At 42.2% G+C, this 20,193-nt stretch overlaps 1 protein-coding gene across 1 annotated transcript; it reads right to left on the reverse strand.

Annotated features, from left to right (window-relative positions):
• Positions 1-8,092: 8,092 nt before the first annotated feature.
• LOC113430450 (apolipoprotein L3-like) lies at positions 8,093-8,950 on the reverse strand. The gene has a single exon (XM_026692894.2). The coding sequence runs from the start codon at positions 8,948-8,950 to the stop codon at positions 8,093-8,095; it is 858 nt and encodes a 285-aa protein (XP_026548679.2).
• Between the last annotated feature and the right edge of the window lie 11,243 nt (positions 8,951-20,193).

A 20,193-nucleotide genomic window follows, 5' to 3' on the forward strand; every position in this document is an offset into this window, starting at 1 on the left:
AAAACCAATTTAATGAGCTGGGCTTTCACACAAACCACTTTCCACTTCATCATCATCTTCATCTCAAGACAACTCTCACATCTGTTTGCTTTTTGTTGGTTTGGTGAGAGCAAACTGTCCAACAGCTACAGTGCAAAAATAGAAATTGACATTTTATTGGGTCTGCCTTTCTGTGCTCTGCTTGCTTTACTAGCTTCCGCAATGCCAAACTTGTCCGGGAACACAGAGACATCCTTCCTGTTCACATATGGTCTTCGTGCTGGGAGAAAAAAACCCGTGGAAATAAGTTGCTTTCTGGAGGAAATAAATTGTTAATCAGAAGCTATTAATCCAATATTATAAAATCATTGTCCAAAAGAGTAAGTGCACAACAGAGCAAAGTAAGAAGCTAGCAACTTTTGTTGGCCAGTAACCTGTCCCAACGGTTTAAGTCTCACAATGCAGCCATACATCACACCAATATTTTATATGAGATTTTAGTGAAATCTCATGCGATTTTGACTCACAGAATGTCGGTAGTCCTGCATAAAATCTTGGAAATGACAAGATTTTGGTAGCTTTTTATTTGATAGTGAGAAGGATTTCTGGGGAGTCATGGTGTTGATGATGCTCATTGATTAGCAAAATGTTATGGGGTGACTCTTTTTAAAAACATTTCTAAATTGTTAAGATTTCTATCAATCCTAGTATCAGAACTTTCATCCAAAGATGGTTGATTGCTGGCAAATCTTCAAAATAAGGCCATTTTCTTACTTTCAGAATTATTTTTTGAAGATGGTAATATCCACACTCCTTAAAAAGCCCAACTTCACATATTTGAGAGCTTTTGAATTATTCAGAACAGAAAGTAATTCATTCAACTGTTTCTACTTGTTGCAACTGAACATATTTACTCATTTTACACTCTGCATTTTACATTTTACATTCCAGCAGAACAGCCTTTGAACAGCAACTGTACCCAGGAAGATTGCGTTGCAAATCAATAAAAGAATGGCAGTTATGCAAGGGAAGTTTAGCTTTTGCAGCAATCCGAACAGTATCAACTAATAACAAGAAATGAAAATGATTTGAAAAAAATCAAATCAGTATGATTCATAATTCTTATAGTGTAAACCTATGTTAAAACCAATATTTTGCTGACCCATTGATTTGAATGGGGATATCTCCCAAGCAAACGAATCCAGCTTAACTGATAAAACTAATAAAAAAGAAACACAAACTTAGATAAAAGATCATAGCTTAGGTTTAGAAACCACATAACAACACCGGGCAACAGGACCTTGGGAAGAATGAGTTTCAATAGCTGGGGGTGGGGCAAACGGTAAGGATTAGCTAACTTTAAGCAATTTAGGACCTTTGTCCCCAGTGGCACTCCAATCCCAAGAAGCAATAGGGAGTTTTCAATAGTTGTATAGGTTTATTGATGCACAGGTCCATATAATTGCCCCTTTAATAGGCTTCATTCCAGCACAAGCTAGATAGAGCTATCCAGAACTACCTTATCACTAAGGTAAATAAAGAGATATTATTTGTTAGTTACACAGTTTCTAAAATAAATTTGACCCATGGCTCCTCATTTGCAGATATATTCATGTCTTCAAATCATCAGAAAAGAATGGTAAAATAAGAAGCGTGAAAGAAAAGAACATAGAACAAGACTGAAATATATCCAACTTAGTGGAACAAAGAAAACTGAATTAATCAACCTTTCCACCTTTTTCTTTTCTTAATACTACCTGGCAAAACAATGTTGGATTCTGGCCAGCAATTTTCAGTTAATACAGTTCTAGAGAATACTGTGTTACTCCCCTTTTAAATGGAAGACATTGAGATAAATTTTCTTCTGATCTCTGGAATGATATCTTTGTGTCCTAATATACCATTATTTATCCCTCAAAATGAGCACTTTGGTTTTTGATCTTACTTCTTATGATTTGAGTTTTGGTCTCATTCCTCACAACCATTCCATGACCACTTTTGATAAAATATCGCCTGACCTGGAAGGAATATCTTCCTGGTCATTTTTGCCATGACTTTTTATCCATCACTCATGAAGCAAATAATTATGGTATTAAATGTATTCACATGAGCTACTGATTACATGAAGTCTTTTGGGAGTTGATTGAGTTATATTGTCACATATTGTCTATACCCATCATAGCAAATGGGAAAAAAGTCCTTAGCTATACTTAACCATTGAATTTAGGAGTATCTGAAGAAAAGCCACTAATGATGATCACAGGAAGCAGGCTGGTACATTTGGTGCAAAGCTACTTTTCAGTAACCCCTGCTCCAGCAGGGAACCCTATACCATTTCAGACAAATGGTTGTCCATATGATGAACTCAGATCTAATGCCCCTTCCAAACCTGGGGAACACTTTTCAATTTCTCACGTTACTTTAGTTCAGAACTTAATCACTTACCTATTAATTACCAAATGGGTCTGGAAGTATTCAAAGCTTGAAAAAACAATATCTGTTTATCCTAAATTGGGCCTGAAACTTGCAAAGATTTCAGAGGAGTTACACAATTACTTTCCAAAACCAAAGCAATTATAGTCCAAAAATAAGCAATTCTACAGAAATATATGTTAAAATAAAGGTTGAATAATAAAGTTCAAAATCTGATAAATTAAAATTATCATAGGACCTCCATTTGGCTGTTCCCCAGAGAGAGAGAGGGAGGGGGGAAAGCTGGCCCATAGCTTTCCACACAAATATTTTCAATAGTTTACATATTTGTGTAAAATATCCATCAGGACAATAGTGGAATCTCTCCTAAATATATATTTTAGTCTAGATGCAATATGATGAAAGATATGTATGGAAATGCATATTGATTTTCACAAAGAATTTTCTGTTGTGGGATTATGGAATTTGATGTGATTTTATGGGGCAAAGCAAGCCTACTCAGGAAATGAAAACAATAAAATATTAACCTATGGCTACATCTGTATGTAGGTCACATACTATCTGTTAAATAAAAGTTTGAAGTGGCCTTTAGATTATTATAAGCAAAACCAAAATGTAGTCCTCATGGTTGTTGTTAGATCTGAAGTGGATCGGTTCGAAGGAGATGCGAGACCATTCTAGTGAGTTCAGCTCTTTATTGGGAATAGGAACAGTCTGAAGAATACAAGCCGTGGCAGCCCTTCATATAGGGCTGGCTTGCGGCTCGGCGGCCAATGGCAGCGCTTTGAATCTCCCGCGATCGGCACAGCCAATCGCGGTAGATTCTTAGCGCTCCAATCACGGCCGGGCTTCAACCAATCAGGTCGCTGTCCGTCTGGACCAATCAGTTTGCGAGGGTTTGGGTATGCTAATACAGCACACCCTCCCCTCTAGGTTTCGTCTGTCGGTGCATCGTGACGTAGTGGCGCAGGTAGGCGGGGCTTCGTACCTGTCTAGTTGACCTGCGCGGCTCAGTTCTTGTTTGGTTGTCGACCGGTTCGGAGGCCTTCTCTGTCGCTCCAGTTCCCAGGGATGGAACCGCCTGGAAGGTCGGACTGGGCCTTTCTTGGTAACTCCTCCCAGTCTACCCGGGCTGGTTGAGCTGCCGCCTCTGTTGTTCCCGCCGGATTTTTCCGGGCTGGTTGAACTGGCCTGGCTGCTCCTTCCCGGTGACGATTCCGGGGTTGCCTGTTCTGTTGGTTCTGCGTTTACTGGTGAGTAGGACTGGTTTATTTGTGGGTTATTTGTTCTGGGTGGGGGCTGTTCAGCTTGCGCTAGGGGTGTCCCTCTTTCTTTAACGCTCCCCCCCTTCTAGTTTTTTGCTCGGTTGTATGGTTGTTGACTATTCTGGACCTCAGTTGGTTAATGTGCCGTTTCCAGTTTTTCCCGTCGCTTGTTTCTAGTCGGTATGATACGGGGCCAGTTATTTGGGTGATCGTTGCTGGTATCCAGAGTGGTTCCCCTGATAGGTTTTTTGCGTATACGGCATCACCTATGTTGAATTTTCTGTGCTTGCTGGAGGAACCCGGGGGTTTGTCAGGGGTGTATGTGGGGTGCATTCTATCTAGTGTTGATCGTAGTTTTCTGCCCATCATTAGTTCTGCCGGGCTTCTATTTGTGGTTGCGCTAGGTGTAATATGTTGGATGAGGAGCATTTTATTTATTTTATCTTGTATGTTGGTTGTTTCTATTTTCTGTATGGCTTTTTTTGTGTATTGGACCATGCATTCCGCCCGTCCGTTCGCCGCCGGATTTGCCGGCGCGGTTAATGCATGGCGTATGCCCTGGCCTGCCAGGAATTGTTCAAATGCTAGCGCGGTGAACTGGGGCCCGTTGTCCAACACTATTATATCTGGCAGGCCGTGTGTGGCAAAGAGTTTGCCCAGTTTCCTTATTACCGCCTCCGTTGTGGTTGATTTCATGGTGCTTACCTCCAGCCAGTTGGAGTAAGCATCTACTGTGATGAGGTACATGTGTCCCTTGGTTGGTCCCGCGAAATCTATGTGAATCCAAGACCACGCTCCTCTTGGTGTTTCCCACTCATGTATTGGGGCGGCGGGAGGACTGGGTCTGGATTCTTGGCATTGTTTGCATTTGGCTACCCAGGTTTCGATCTGTTTGTCCATGCCTGGCCACCATGCATAGCTTCTGGCCAGGCTTTTCATCTTAACCATCCCTGGGTGCCCCTCATGCAGCATCCCCAATAGCCTTTCTTGCAATGTTTCCGGAATTACCACTCTGTCCCCCCAAAGTATACAGCCCTTCTCGGTAAAGAGTTCAGTTTGTCTGTTTCTGAAGGGTCTGAATAGTTCGTCCCTGTCCCCTTCCGGCCATCCTTTTCCAACCCAGCTTAGGACTCGCGCCAGCCGCTTGTCTTTATTTGTTTCTCTGGCAATGCCTGGCGCGGTCACTAGTGGGTTGGGTATTGTCTCTATTTGAAGTACCTTTGTCGTGGGTGCCGGGTCGTCTTCTAGGTCGGGCAGGGGTGAGCGGCTCAGGGCGTCTGCGTGGGCGATGTCCTTTCCGGGTCGGTGAACCAGCTGGTAATTGTATGCTGACAGGAATTCAGACCACCTTGTCATTCTTGGTGATAGAATGTTCGGTGTGGCCTTATTTCCTGCCAGGATCCCTAGCAGCGGCTTGTGGTCTGTGATGATTGTAAAAGTCCTACCGTAAAGGTATTCGTGGAATTTCTTGACGCCTGCGACGACTGCTAGGGCCTCTTTGTCGAGCTGGCTGTAGTTCCGCTCCGGCTTTGAAAGTGTCCTTGATGAGAAGGCGATGGGTGCTTCCCTCCCGTCTGGTAGCTGGTAGCTGAGGATGGCGCCGATCCCAAAAGGCAATGCATCGCACGTTACTGTTAATGGCAGGGTCTCGCTGTACTGGATTAGTACCGCGTCAGATGTTAGCAGGTTCTTTGTGTTGTTGAAGGTGCTCTCCTCCTGTGCTCCCCAGGTCCAGGTGGCTGTTTTATCTAACAGCCTATGCAATGGTTCCACCACGGTCGCCTTTTGAGGTAGGAAGACATTGTAAAAGTTTAACAGTCCCAAGAAAGCCTGCAGTTCCGTTTTGTTTTTGGATCGTGGTGCTTCCCTTATGGCTCTCAGTTTCTTTTCTGTGGGGTGGATCCCTTGTTTGTCTAGGAGGTACCCTAGGAACTCGACCCTCTCAGCCCGTAGCTGGCACTTCCCTTTCTTGACTTTGAGTCCTGAGTTTCTGAATTTCTTCAGTACCTCCCTCAACCGGGCTTCTAGTTGCTTTTCGTTTTTCACGGCCACCAAGACGTCATCAAAGTAGGGCACCACCCCCTCTATGCCCTGGAGGAGTCTTTCCATGAGGCTTTGGAAGACCCCGGGTGCCACGCTGACTCCGAACTGGAGCCGGTTGCAACGGAAAGCCCCCCGGTGCGTTACGATGGTCTGGGCTTCGGCGGTTGCGGCGTCGACCGGCAGTTGCTGATAGGCTTGTGCCAGGTCGAGTTTTGCAAAGATCTGGCCTCCCCCCAGCGAGTGCAGAAGGTGCTGCACTACTGGGACGGGGTATGCGCTTTGCTGAAGCGCGTGGTTTAGGGTGGCCTTATAGTCCCCACAAATTCTCACGGACCCATCTGGCTTGATGGGGAATGACTATGAGGGTCTCCCACCTGGCATGATCGATTGGCTCCAGTACCCCTTGCGCGATGAGCTTATCTAGCTGCTCATTGATCTTGGGCTTGAGTGCAAATGGTACTCGTCTGGGCTTGAGGCGGATTGGTGCGATGCTCGGGTCTATATTAAAAGAGATAGGGGACCCCCGGTACTTGCCTAGGCTGTCGTCGAAAACTTCCCGGAAGTCTTCCACGAGCGCCGCTTCCCAGTCCGACTCTGTGGTGCGGTGGATTCCGGTTACTTCAATGCCTAGGGGTGTGAACCACTGTAATCCCAACAGGCTCGGCCGATCCCGGTCGACGATGGTCAGGGGTAGCACTTCGGTGTGGTTCTTGAAGGTGACTTTAAAATGGCCTCTGCCAACTACAGGGATGCGGTTTCCCTGGTAGTCCTTGAGGGTTAGTGTTTGGTCTTCTAATTCCTTGCGGCGGATGGAGGGAACCAGGCGCTTGATGGTGTGCCATGAGACCATGGAGAGGAAGGACCCGGAGTCCACCTCCATGTCACATGGCTGGTCTTCTATCCCCACCGTCACGTATACCTTTCTGGTGTCGCTTGTGGAGGAATGGCCGCCGCCGACGGTCTGGTGTGTTTCCTCCCTTTGTCTTGCCTCGTTGAGCCGCCTGTTCTGACCCTCTTGGCTCCAGCGGCTCTCCATCTGGCGGTCTTGGTATCTGGTGGGGTTGTTTTCCTGCCTCCGTGGGCTGCCGTCTCGTTGCCGCGGGCTGTAGTGTTTTTTATTTCTGCACACCTTGGCGATGTGCCCCCGCTTCTCGCACTGCCGACAAACGGCATCGAGGAACCGGCAGTCCAAACGGGGGTGATTGCCTCCACAGCCGGCGCACTGGAACCTCGACTTACGACCTCGGGGTTCCCGTCGCCCTCGTGCTGCTTGCAGGTGGTGGATTTCCTCCTCCTCATCCTCGGTTTCTGAGAAGGAGTCAATGTTGCCATGGTGCATGGTTGTGTCCCGGTGGTCGATCTTGGGTCGCCTTTCGGGGTTCGGTGTCGTCTCGCCGGTCGCTGCTCGTGGCGCAATGCTCGATTGCCGCATCCGAGCCGCTGATTTCTTGGCCGCTTCAGCCGCGGCTACTTCTGTGAGCACATCGGTGAGGGAGATGTCGCCCTTTGCCATGATGCGGCTCTGGAGAATGGGTTCTCGGAGTCCCAGGACGACGCGGTCTCGCAGGGCCTCGTCCAGGTCGGCGAACTCACACAGGCCACCCAAATCTCGTAGTGCCGCTATGAAGTCGCCAAGCCCCTCGCCCTCGCGCTGGTCCCGCCTGTAGAAATCGTGCCGCCGGATGAGGATGGGCACGATGGGGGCGTAGTGGCTTCGTAGCAGGGGCTCGAGGTCGCCCCACTCCATGGTCTTGACGTCTTCCGTCTTGGCCAAGGCTTTGGCCATTTTAAACACCACCGGTCCTCAGTGTGTGAGGAATACGGCCCGTTTCTTGTGGCCGTTGGCATCTTTAAGATTGCTACTCTCGAGGAACATCTGGAACCTATCGGTATAGGATTCCCAGTCCTCGGTAGCGGGATTGAAGGGTGCGGGTGGTGAGTTGATGCCGGCCATGCTGCTTGCTGCTGTGTGCTGCCTCGACACGTGCTGGGTGGTCTCTTTGTCTCACGATCCCACCTTCGTCGCCAGTGTTAGATCTGAAGTGGATCGGTTCGAAGGAGACACGAGACCATTCTAGTGAGTTCAGCTCTTTATTGGGAATAGGAACAGTCTGAAGAATACAAGCCGCGGCAGCCCTTCATATAGGGCTGGCTCGCGGCTCGGCGCCAATGGCAGCGCTTTGAATCTCCACGATCGGCACAGCCAATCGCGGTAGATTCTTAGCGCTCCAATCACGGCCGGGGCTTGGACCAATCAGTTTGCGAGGGTTTGGAGTATGCTAATACAGCACAGTTGTCAGCCCCAAAAGTACAGTAGACTAAGAAAATGCTGTATTTGATATGTACTGTATATGAAGTGGTTCTCTTGGCTCTTACTCCAAGTCTTTCAGTTCATTGTAGAGTTTGCTGAGATTCTGCAGTTCCTCTTCAAATAAGGTTGCCTTTTTTCTTATCTCTGAAGCCAGTTCTGCTTTGCCTCCCTTCATCAAATGTTTAGCATCCTGGACAAGGCCATAGGTATCAACCAGGAGAAACAGTCCAGCTGATACAGCATTTAACATCCTAGCTCCTTTGGTCATTGCAAGGGTAAGTCCACTGAAAGCTGTTTTAATATCTTTTGAGTTCTTAAATCTACTCCAGGAGCTCCTTCCTGCATTAGCTGCTTGCTTTGCTAAAGTTTTCAGGTGTGTTTGAGCAGTCTTCCATGCCTTTACATTTATTTTAATTTTCTTTGCAACCATTTCCATGTCAGGAACCTTACCAGAAATATTAGAGACAAGGTGTCTGACATTCTTCCCCATCATTCTATTATTTGGGGTCAGCTCAATGCTGGAACATATTCTAAGAGGCTGGACTGACTTTCTTAGGCTCTTCTCACATGCATTCATGAGACCTTCAGCTCTCTTCCTTTCTTTTGAATTGATAATATTCTCATATAAGGCTGCAGAAAGGCCGATTGCTGTGGCTCCTGCTCCCAAGCCAATCCCAGTGGCTGTTAAGATTAAGCTGCCACCTGCTGTGATAGGAGCCAAGGTCAACCCCAGAATGGTCAAGATGCCAGAAGTGGCACTTGTGGAACAGGAAACAAGGCTGGCTGTGGTGCAGCCCTTGTGGATCCTGTCAATGTGATTTGCCACTTCCTGAAGGCAACTGAAGTACTTTTCAATCTCTTTTTTCTGGGTAGGAAATCCTTTCACAAAATCTTCTCTAGCTGTTTCTTCCCAGGGCATCTTTCTTTCCTTTCTGTAAAAAAATAATAATCAAAGGAATATGTTTGTTTTTTTAAAATTAAATATGATAAACTTTGTGGACTTTTGCCATGTTTTTTCTAAATCATAACTCACTTCCAAGACCTGAGTTAAAACAACATTGAAAGCAAAAGAACCTTTTGACTGTATTTATTTTTTTCAAAAAATTAGAAGTCTGACTTCTGTGACAGTTTCTCAGACAGACTGTTCTGATTCCCTCCTCTGAAACTGGAAGAATTCTGATTTCATAGAGATTTGACATTGGACTCTTTCTTTTGCTGTCTCATCACTCCTTCTGACACCAGTATTCCCCGTGTTAAAAAGACCTAAAATGAGTCATAGCAGAGATTTGGCAGGCAGCTGACAAAAAATGGATTGAAACACTTAACAAAGGGATTTTTGAAGGGGAAATAAAATCCCCGACAGGACTGGGACAACAGCTGCCCCTCCCCCCATTTCCTTGATCATATGCAAGTAGTATGCAGAATGAATCTTGGAGTACATCATTTTCAGAGCATTCCAAAGAACAGGTAAGGTTGGTTTTTGTTGTCCTTGCATTTTAATCCAGGGAAATTACCTCCGGCAAGCTCTCCGATTCAAATATACTATCTTCAACAAACTAATTTACTTAGCATTAAATAACTTATACAATGCACCTTACTCCCATCAATATTTAACTAATATCTAAGAAAACAAATATTTAAGAAAAAAGACATGAAGCTAAAGAGGGAATGAAAAAGTGGAAAGAGGAATGCAACTACTGAATTCAATCCCATTCAGACCTGGGAAAAAAACATCAAACACTTTCATCTTGCCTTTAATCAATTAAACACTAATTTGTATATTTTGCTAAGTTATATAATGAAGGGTTGTCTGAAGCAGATGTATTTAAAAATTCTGAATTGTGCTTTTTTATATTAAATTTTGAGGGAACTTTGTATTGAAATAATGTTTGGTCTATAATAAAGTTAATTAGTTTTAGCCAGGGGTGGGATTCAAATTTTTTAACAACCGGTTCTGTGGGTGTGGCTTAGTTGGTGGGCGTAGCTTGGTGGTCATGTGACTGGGTAGACATGGCTTGGTGGTCATGTTATTGGCTGGGTGTGGCCAACTCAATATCACTCACATTGAAGCACGCATCTCCTCCTCTGGCCTCTCATGACTGGAGATGCTGCAACAGTCGTAAGTGTGAAAAATGGTCATAAGTCACTTTTTTCAGTGCCATTGTAACTTTGAATGGTCACTCCACACAAGCAAAGTACCAGCAAAGGAAGGGGAAAAAAACTCCAGAGATTTTCCTGAGACAGGAAGTCTAGTCCTGCCAAGAATGTAATAAGAGTTAACGGAGAGGCAGTTTCTGTAAGCAACACCAGAATGTTTCCTTCCTGCCTTCCTTACAGGATTAGACCAGTAATTTCTTCTAACAACCAGTTCTCTAAACTTCTTAGAATGTTAACAACTGGTTCTAGCAAATAGGTACGAATTGGTAGAATCCCATCCCTGGTTTTAGCCCAAACCAAGCAATGATGAAAACTACCTATGGTTTGGACTACAGAGGCTAATAAAAGCACAACTTTCATGAAGTGATCATTGGGGATGATAAGGTATTTCAAAGATATTACAATCCAAAATGGTTAATAGTGCACTATGGAATATATATAAAGGATTGTATTCTGGAGGAATTCTTATCACTGGCAAATTGCAATTAGTTCACAGGAAGTCTTTAAAGCCCTATGTGGCTTGGAATTGGATTATTTGAAGGTTCACCATTTTCCAAGAGTTTCTACCCATCCAATCCAATCTAGCATAATGGGCATGCTGCAGATCCTATCAGCTGGTGGAGACTAGATTCCACAGTGAATCCTGCTCTATGGAATATTATCTTTTTGGAGGTTAGAATGATCCCAACCCTAAAATCCCAAATTAGCATTATGTAAGACCTTAAAACCCCGGCTAGGTTCCCAGAGTGGTTCCTGGAGTGCTGAATATGTCAAGGATCCCATTTCCTGGTTATATTGCTAACTATCTTGGCTGCTGTGAATATTCATTTGGGATCTTTTTATTGTCTTAAAATGTTTGTGTCTTAATTGAAATATATTTTTAAAATTGTTTAATTATAAGCCTACCAGAGTCATTGACTGAGATGAGCAGCTATGCAAGTTTAATGAATGAATGATAAAGAAAGAAAGAAATAAGTCAAAATTCAAAGCTATACACAGGGAAATTGATCAGCTGATACTGATATTCTAAGCAGATATCCTCTGAAATCTGCTTTAAAATCTTTAAATTAAACTTTTTGATTATAATCACATGTGCCTTCCTAGCCTTTTCAATCATTGCTTTCTCAGAATTTTGTGAACTGAAGTCCCATCCTAAATGGAGCTTGCCAGGTTGAGCAAGTATGACCTTTTCATACATTCTTGCATACGTTTTAATCCACACGTCAGTAGACCGTATAAGAAAATGGACTGTTTTCAATCTACCCATTTCATTTATGTATTGATGCAAGTATTTTTCCTTCTCACAAATGAAGGCAAATTATAGACGTCCCAGGATAATGTTGCAGGATCCAGTCTGGGTGCTGTTCTTTGCTCGAGAGAAGTTTCCTGAAGAACTTCTGTCTAGCATGAGTCTTAGAGCTCAGAAGACAAATATCTGGTCCTGATGACTGACCCAGACTGAATCCTGCAGCTTTCCTTTTTTCCAACATTTTATTTATTAAAGTTGATGCTTACAAAAAATAGGTGACTTAAAAAAATATCTCTGAGCTTAAGTATCTTACTATTTGTTTGACTAACCAATTGAAATTCCTGCTGCAGAATGTCTCTCCCTCTCCCTCTCTCTCTCTCTGCAGAACAAACTGGAAAATTTAAGACATGCTTTTTTTAAAAAAAAAAATCATAAGTCATTTACATGCAGCTATTATCTGTTTACTGCTGAAACCTTCCCTTTGGCGGTTCTTTAATGTACATCTTCTATTAGTAGAGATTAATGGCTGTGCTCCAGGGGAAAAGCAGCTAATTTGGGGGCAGTCAATATTAAGATGCAGAGCAAATTGGTTGTCAATGTTATATATTCACCTGGAACAGTGCCAAATCAAAGTGACTGCATAGAACTCTGGCTAGCTCTTGTAAACTTTCTACAACCTTGTAGTTTGAATTGTTAAAGCTGCTATGTCACACACAGAAGTGTTTGTTTTAAAGTGTCACATTCATGATTTGCCACATATGTACATTTCTTCTGAGCCATTTTCAGAGCATACATAGCTATTCTCTTTTATGTATATGTCTGAAAAGAATGATTGTCAACTGTTTTGTTTGAAATTAAAATGAGATGTGCTCATGCTGCTCTATTAAAGGTAATCATTCTAAATGCAATAGCAATAATTACATGCCTTATTTCCCTTCTCTCCTTGCCTCCTTCCACCCCACCCTCCTTTCAAAACCACTGAGAAACATACATCCACAATGCATATTTTTCTAAAGGACTCCTATGGCAGTGATTTTTGTTGAATTAGTTGGTGTGACACAACTTCTCTTTCTTGCTAGGACCCACCCTCCCTCTATACAGCTTCTGTTCCTTGAAAAGAGTATGATGATAGGGAAAAAAAATTGGTGGAGTTTGGAATCTCTCAGGCTGATCCACGAGTAAACAGTCTGAATTCAGGGATATAATAAGGAAGGACATGCTGGCAAAATTGTTATATTCAGCAAACCCCCACTAATAGCATTTTAAAGAAAAGTTAAAGCCACATAGCTGATTTTAGTTAAAAAAAAAGCACGAGAAAATACTTGCTGCTGCTGTGTAGCAAAATATGATTTCGTTTTGTTTTTCCCCCTCTTGGAATGGAGGTCAAAAAGGATCAAGTTTATTTTTAAATAACATTTAGAGAGCAGTAGTATCTTTCTCCTGATTGCTATTTTTTCTGTTTTGCATATAACATGCATATATTCTTGGTTTATCAGAAATTGATTCCTTTCTGGATTATAGAGGGCTAACAGTATAATACAGGGATGTCAAACTGGATTTCTTTGAGGGCTGGATCAGCATTGTAGTTCTCCATGGGCTGGCAGGGGGGGGGAGAGGTGGGGCAGATGCCTCCTGCAGCACCCTGCCGACCAAAATGGGGTGTGGCCCCCTTTGCCCCATTTTTGGCCTGAACGGCCTTCTGCAGCACTTTTGAGCTACTAATTCTGAACCACTTATCCAGACCTGGAAATGGGCTTGAGGTCAGTTTTCTGTAGGATTTGCATAGATGACTTAAAGAGAAGTTAGAAGATCTGAAGATGGTTTATATTTGAAGGGTAGCCTATTTCAAGATAAAGTACTTTAAGACTCCTTTGAATGGGTCCCAGAAATTGCCCATCAGCGGTGAAGACTATACAGCAGACAAAGCAGGGTGGGGAAAAAAATTAGTGTATATCAATTTTATATCCTTATTTTTTTTAAAAAAGTGTTTTATGGTTCCTTTTATTCAATGTCATAAGCTACTTAGAGTTGCCTTTGACGAGATAGGCAGCATACAAGTTTCATAAATAACTAAATATACAGTAGGGCATAAGATGCATAAGTCTTATCTTGGTTACCTTGCGAGTTCAATTATATTTTGTAGGCCTAGCTGCTGTTCACAGTTTGGTTTGTCCACCAAAATTTCTGTGACTTCCAGTATGCCATCATTCTCTAATTCTAAATCGGGACAAAACAAACATCTTGTTATACATCTTGTTATCTTAATTCTTGATAAGAGGATACAAAGGTTAACAATAATGCTTTGAATTTGCAATGTTTTAAATTTGGCTCAGCAATGAATTCTCAAGCTAGGTGTAGGAATATGAATCAACAATTACAAGAGTGCCACTGAACATAGCAAAAACATTTCCATCACCATGATTAATCCACCCACATAAAATACCTGGAATAAAAACATACATAATTTTTTACTACCGGTTCTGTGGGCGTGGCTTGGTGGGCATGGCAGGGGAAGGATACTGTAAAATCTCCAGTCAGAGGTGGTATTTTCCGGTTCTCAAAATTTCTACTACCGGTTCTCCAGAACTGGTCAGAACCTGCTGAATACCACCTCTGATACAGATCTTTGGTTTTAGGTAGGCTTAGCTAAAAAACAAAAAGCTACTATAGTTAATATGACATCCATTATATCATTGAACATATAATTTGGAAAGTGGTAAATAGAAGCATCTGGAAGAATGACTGGAGGAGAAATGGAAAAGGAAAAATTGACTGGAGGCGGGGGGAAGAGGGACAAAGTGGAAAGAATGTGTTACTTTGAAGCTAGAAGTTGGAAAACTAAGTGAAGGAAAAACTAAGTGAAAACTAAAAGAAGGCCTTTTAGAGCAGTGGTCCCCAACCTTTTTTGTACCAGGGACCAGTTTCACGCAGAAACACTTTTTCAAGGACTGGGGGAGGACTCAAGTTTGGTGGTTTGCTTGCAGACGTTTCATTGCCTGACTAGGTAACATCTGATGTTGTTACCTAGTCGGGTAATAAAACGTCTGCCAGCAAACCACCAAGTTCAGGGAGGGCCAATGCCTCCTCATTGCAACCCTGAGCGACAGATATTCTCTTCTATTGGGACATTTAAAATGGAGGGTTTTAGCTGCAGATTCAGGAACTGCGCCGGGCTGAGGAGTGCCTTCAAAACTGAGCGCTGGGCGGCGGCGGCCCACGGCTGTCTCCGCGGCTCAGGACAAGTCCCTGCAGGACGGCTGAGAAGCCCTGCCTCTCGGCCCTGCCTCCCTCAGCCTCATCCCTCAGGTGTCTCCCTCCCTCCCTCAGCCTCATCCCTCAGGTGTCTGCCTCATTCCTCTCTCAGTCACTCTCTCGCTCCTCCACCAGCCCAGGAAGAAACTGCTTCAAAGAAGCCGGCAGGGTGGCTTTTCCTGTCGGCGCAGCTCTTCCGAAGCGCCCGTTCACCCCCACCCCGCCGCCCGCGGTTCAATCCAGTGCTCCGTTCTGCCTGCCTGCCTGCCTGCCTGCCTTCGTTTCTGGTTGTTTCGGAGCAGCTTCGGCTGAGTAAAAGAGGCGAATAGTTATTATTCTCAGCCGAAGCTGCTCCAAAACCACCAGAAACGAAGGCAGCCAGGCAGGCAGAACGGAGCATTGGATTGAACCACCCTGCCGGCTTCTTTGAAGCAGTTTCTTCCTGGGCTGGTGGAGGAGTGAGAGAGCGACTGAGAGAGGAACGAGGCAGGAGGAAACCGAAGCCACTGAGCCAGAGAGTAGGACAGGCTTTGGTTGCTTCTTCCCTCCCCTTCTTTCATTTGTGTCCTTGATCCCTGATCCCAGCAGCATTCACCGAAGGCGAAGAAAGCCGCCATTTTTATTTTATTTTTTATTTTCTTTGCGGCCCGGTACAGAGTGATCCACGGACTGGTACTGGTCCGCGGCCCGGTGGTTGGGGACCCCTGTTTTAGAGGACACTATTGTCACATTTGGACAATAGTGTATAGCAAGAAGGTTGGATAGAAGAAAGAGGCAGTTAAGAAGAAATAACCAAAAGATTGTTGAAAGGACCTGTTGAATCTGTAATTATTGCTAGCCTATTAGGTAACCTTGCTAATAGGACATTGCTCCTTCACAGTCTGATGCTGAATCTAACAAGACTTGGCTTGATGAGTATAAACAGGTTTTTTAATATGAAAGTTGCAATGGCAGGGAAAGAGAGATGGCACTAATATTCTGCGAGGCTCTGTTGGTAACTAGATGATGTTTGTAAATAACCAGATGAGATGATTTGTTTGTAAAGTTGGACACTAGTGAAAAATTGGGAATTTTGCTGGTGTGTGTTCCCTCTGTTGCACAGGTAAATTTCTCCCATAATTCTTATCAATAGGCTAATGGTGAACTGCCCATGTTTGTGTGTTCGGGGATATCAGTGTTAATTTGTCCTTACTGTTTCATAATGATTACAGTGTGATTGACAATGGATGATTTGCATTTATATTTTGATGGATGCTTATAAAGAAGCTATTTTTATCATTTCAAGAGTTAGCTCTTGAAACATGTTTGGTTCTAGTTTGGACTAAGGAATGTATACACTATATTTCTTTTCCATTGTTTAGTTTGGAATTTATCCCTCAGCTTGCCTTTCTACAGAATGTCAGGAAAAAACAGATATTTTCCCCAACTCTTAGTCAGTAGCTGAAATTTTTAAACAGGTGATATCATACCTATAATGGATTCAACAATGGATTTTCCCATTTAAATCAAATGGGGAGACAAATTCCTTGTGTCCAATCACACTTGGCTAATAATTCTATTCTGTTCAGTTCAGTTCTGTTCAGTTCAGTTCAGTTCCATTCTGTGTATTTCTTAAAATGATGACTTTAAAAGCTCACCTGCATAAACCTGATTTTTTTCTGAGGCCATTGTCAACAGCACCATGTTGAAAATTCTTCTCAAATTCTTCTAACATCTGATCACTGGACAAGAAATGGAATGCAGAAAATTGCAGTGCAGTAAAAGCCTTATTGGTTAAATTGTCATGAATTTAATGGTTACCTCTTTTTAATCATCAAGGGCATTTTCTCCAAGAGGGAAGCTTGCACGAATGTAATTATATTGCATTATCTCTTACATATATTTTTTTACAATAGCAACAACAGTTTATATTTAGCTATATAAAGCCATATCACAATACAAAAAATTGAATAAACCTATCCATGACAAATATCTAAAAATATTAAACTCAGATGTGCTTTCCAGTCTTAGATTTAGCGCAATCAGATCTACATGATTCTCAACTATGTTCAATTATGCTATTTCATTCAAAAAGAAGGAAAATTTAACACTAATATTTGTGCTCTGACCAGACATAAAATATATTGTTTTAATATATGAGTTTCAGTGAGCCATTTTTGTTCAAGATATATATACAACTGGCACTCAAATATGTGCTATATTTTCAATCTCTGGTACAATTTCTAGATACATAATTTCCCACCAATAATTACCATATGCCCTATATAGAAAATTCTCAATCTGTTTTAACTGCAGCTGTTATTTGTGCCCAGTGTACTCAAGTGACATGATTGACATGTTTAAAACCCCATACTTTATCCCCATATAAAGGTACAAATATAACTTTAGCTTTGTACATCTTGATAAATAGGCCTACAGATCCTAGGTGACAATGATTTACTAATTTTAATAGTGAATTCATATGTGCGCTCCTATCCAAGTGAGCTCCTATCCTGATGACCCAGTCTCAGAAAAGGTTGCCTAAGTAAGGAAAGATATTCAGTTACTCTATTGGTGTTCCATCCAAAAAACTTCCACATCTGTTATGCGTTTTTCCAATGATGTTTGGAATTTTTGACTTAGACTTGGAGACAGCAGAATAGAAGAGAAAGAACTGGGTAAAAATCACAAAACAAAAAGACCTGCAGATAAACATAGAATGGCTGTGGCAAAAAGGGAGCAAAGGGACTCCTGATAATAATAGACACGTTGGGTGCAATCCCAACTGAACACCATCTGCATTGACAAAATCAGCAGCAGTCAACTGCCAAAGGTACCTTTACTTAGAACAGCTTACATCCTGTGACGATACCTGTAACACCATCAAAAACACCTATTCCAGGTCCATACAATTGCCAAGTCCAGTTTAAACATCTGGCTGACTCTACTTCATTGAAGGCATTTAAATGGGAACAATTTGTTATAAGAAATAAATTTGTGCACTTACAAAAAGTTAATATTTTAACATCCCTTCCAACTCACTATTTTAAGATTATAAATGCATGATATTTTTTAGTTTGGAGATCCTGTATCTTTTTTTTTAATTCTACTAAGATCAAAACTATTGACTATAATGTTTACTAGGGCTTTACAGGCTACTCCAACTTTTACACATTTATATCGTCCCCCATTTCTCTGTTACTTAGGCAATAACAGTTATTGCCTAAGTTACGCAATACATTTATTTATGAGTCAGCTCTGCAGAGCTTGTAAAAAAATCTTTTCTGAATAGAAAAGCATTACATTATTATTTCCCTTGTTTTATTTTATTTTTTTTAATCTAAATCCCCTCCCTTCACTCAGAACCCTGATAATTTGGGGCACTGTTTTCTTATATTACATTTAGAACATAAAAATAAACTTCACATTTCTTTATTGACATCTAGTTTATCAAAATGAAAAGGATCAATCAAAATTTGAATGCTTACCTTTCTAACTTGCCTAGATGACCCTCTCAAATGCATTGAGAAGCTTCTCTGGGAGTGGCTGGAATTTCTGAGGAATGACTAAAACAGGGAATAGAAGTTGGTTTGTAAAGAGATTCCAGGTTTGCTCAAGTAACAAACAAGCTCATTGTGTCATCTCGTTTGTTCTTCCCTGCTGCCTCAACCTAGAACTGTCAAATTCCAATCGGATAAGAAATACCAAAGGATTGCAGGACTACAGCTCCCAATGGTCCCCAGCCAGTGTGGCTAATGTAGAGGAATGCTGGGAGTTTGGATAGATTTTCTGGTTGTTTTGGATAGATTTTCTGGTTGTTTTTATTTATATAGTATGTATGTTAGGAAATGCATAGGGATTCTGTAATAAGTAATGTGGATTTAGCTACACTTATTTGCTTACTTCTAGCTCAGGCAGAGTTCACTTTTAGAACATCTAGGGCTCTTTACAAGGAACATTTTTGAAGAAAAAGAAGCAAAATGGGTGTCCTTAACCTCAGAAAAGTGTATCCATTTTATTTACCTATTCCCCCAACCCCACACTAGACAGGGCTACCCCTTAAAGTTGATAGACTTCAGTGTTGAGTTCAGGCAATAGAAAATGTGCAGCAGTCCTAATAACTACTGGGCAATTCATGCAAATAGATGTCACAATAACCAAAAGTTCCTTTGTGCAGGCTGGCCCTGTAATAACAGAAATCTTGTCACTTTTATGAATCAGTTTAGAAGGCTTAATGCATTAAATCAGAGTAGTAAAAATAGCTGCCACTTACTTTTAATTGCTCCCTGTGTGTACCAACCTGGGTGAAGGTCTCCACAAACACATCTCATTTGACATGCATACATTTTGCTCATGGGAAATTGAGGTTCAAGGTGATAGCAATTCCAATCCTGTTAATCAAATGTTAATTAGTCCTCCTGCCACCTTCTTGTTGTTGACTTTCTGAAAATTGAGACAACTTTGCCCTTCTTATCCCATAGAAGCAGATGAAAAAAAAGATCCATCTCCTTTCATCACACTACATGACACAACATTAAAATAGGGTCATAAATTATTCCTGAATAATTTTGCAATGAACATGAGAATGCTTCATTTGCTGTTTTTTTTCCCTTTAAAGCCACTAGATGGCATACATTATGTACAAGAGATCCAAGGCTGGGTGTAGCAGCACTAAAATAATAGTTGATACCTTCTTGTGTGACCAGGCAGTGGTGTTTTTTGTCTTTTTTATGAGTTAGGGTTACATGGGGTATTAACTGGGGAGGCTGGTGTTTGAATTTATTTTCTGAAAAGGAAACTTTTCAGGAGGGTGGGCTTGAGGTTTTCAATGTGTGTGTGTTTTTTTAAATGATACACTTATTTTAGTCCATGGAAATAAAGACACAAAAAATGTGCTGGTTTGCCACTGGATTTTGGCAATACACTCTTAGAATGGTGGAGTTAAATTCTTCAATTCCCATAATAGTTGACCCAAATACCAGGTATGCATTGAAAAGGTTAGTGAAAGAACTGGCACCACATCATGTACACAGCCTGCTTTTGAACTCCAAGGGGGTCTGACAAGAGGTTATATTGCAAACAATTCTTTGAGGGTACATAATGCCAACAAATAACAAGGCTGTAAGGGGAGAGGGATAAAAGTAGACTTTGGCATCCAAATACATAGGAGGATCAGGGGTGTCTAAGTGGTCAAAATATCAAGATGGCAACATTGTGGCCTACTAAAGTGGGCAAAGCTTCAACCATAGCATTATGACTGCCATCTTGATATTTTTTTTTTCATATCCTGAAGGCGGGTCTAGGAAAACTCACCGCCATTGGCTCACTACCCTGGCTCACCCTGTTCACCTCATCTGGACCACCTCAATTCAGGGCAACTCGTTGTGGGATAATTTCTTTTATTAGTTACATATATAATGTAATGGGAGACTGCTGGAAGCGAGTGGAACCTCCTCTTCCTCCTTCTCTTCCTCCGCAGCTCAGACTAGAGAAAAAAATCAGGGAGGACAAAGGGGGAAGGGGAA

The sequence above is a fragment of the Notechis scutatus genome, chromosome 6 (assembly GCF_049901735.1).
Source record: "Notechis scutatus isolate UNSWTSFEM ecotype Mainland chromosome 6, rNotScu1.2, whole genome shotgun sequence".
In the NCBI taxonomy this organism is placed as follows: Eukaryota; Metazoa; Chordata; class Lepidosauria; order Squamata; family Elapidae; genus Notechis; species Notechis scutatus.

Excerpts from the sequence above, each read along its gene's own strand:
- LOC113430450 (XM_026692894.2), bottom strand. The coding sequence starts at position 8,950 with ATGCCCTGGGAAGAAACAGCTAGAGAAGATTTTGTGAAAGGATTTCCT.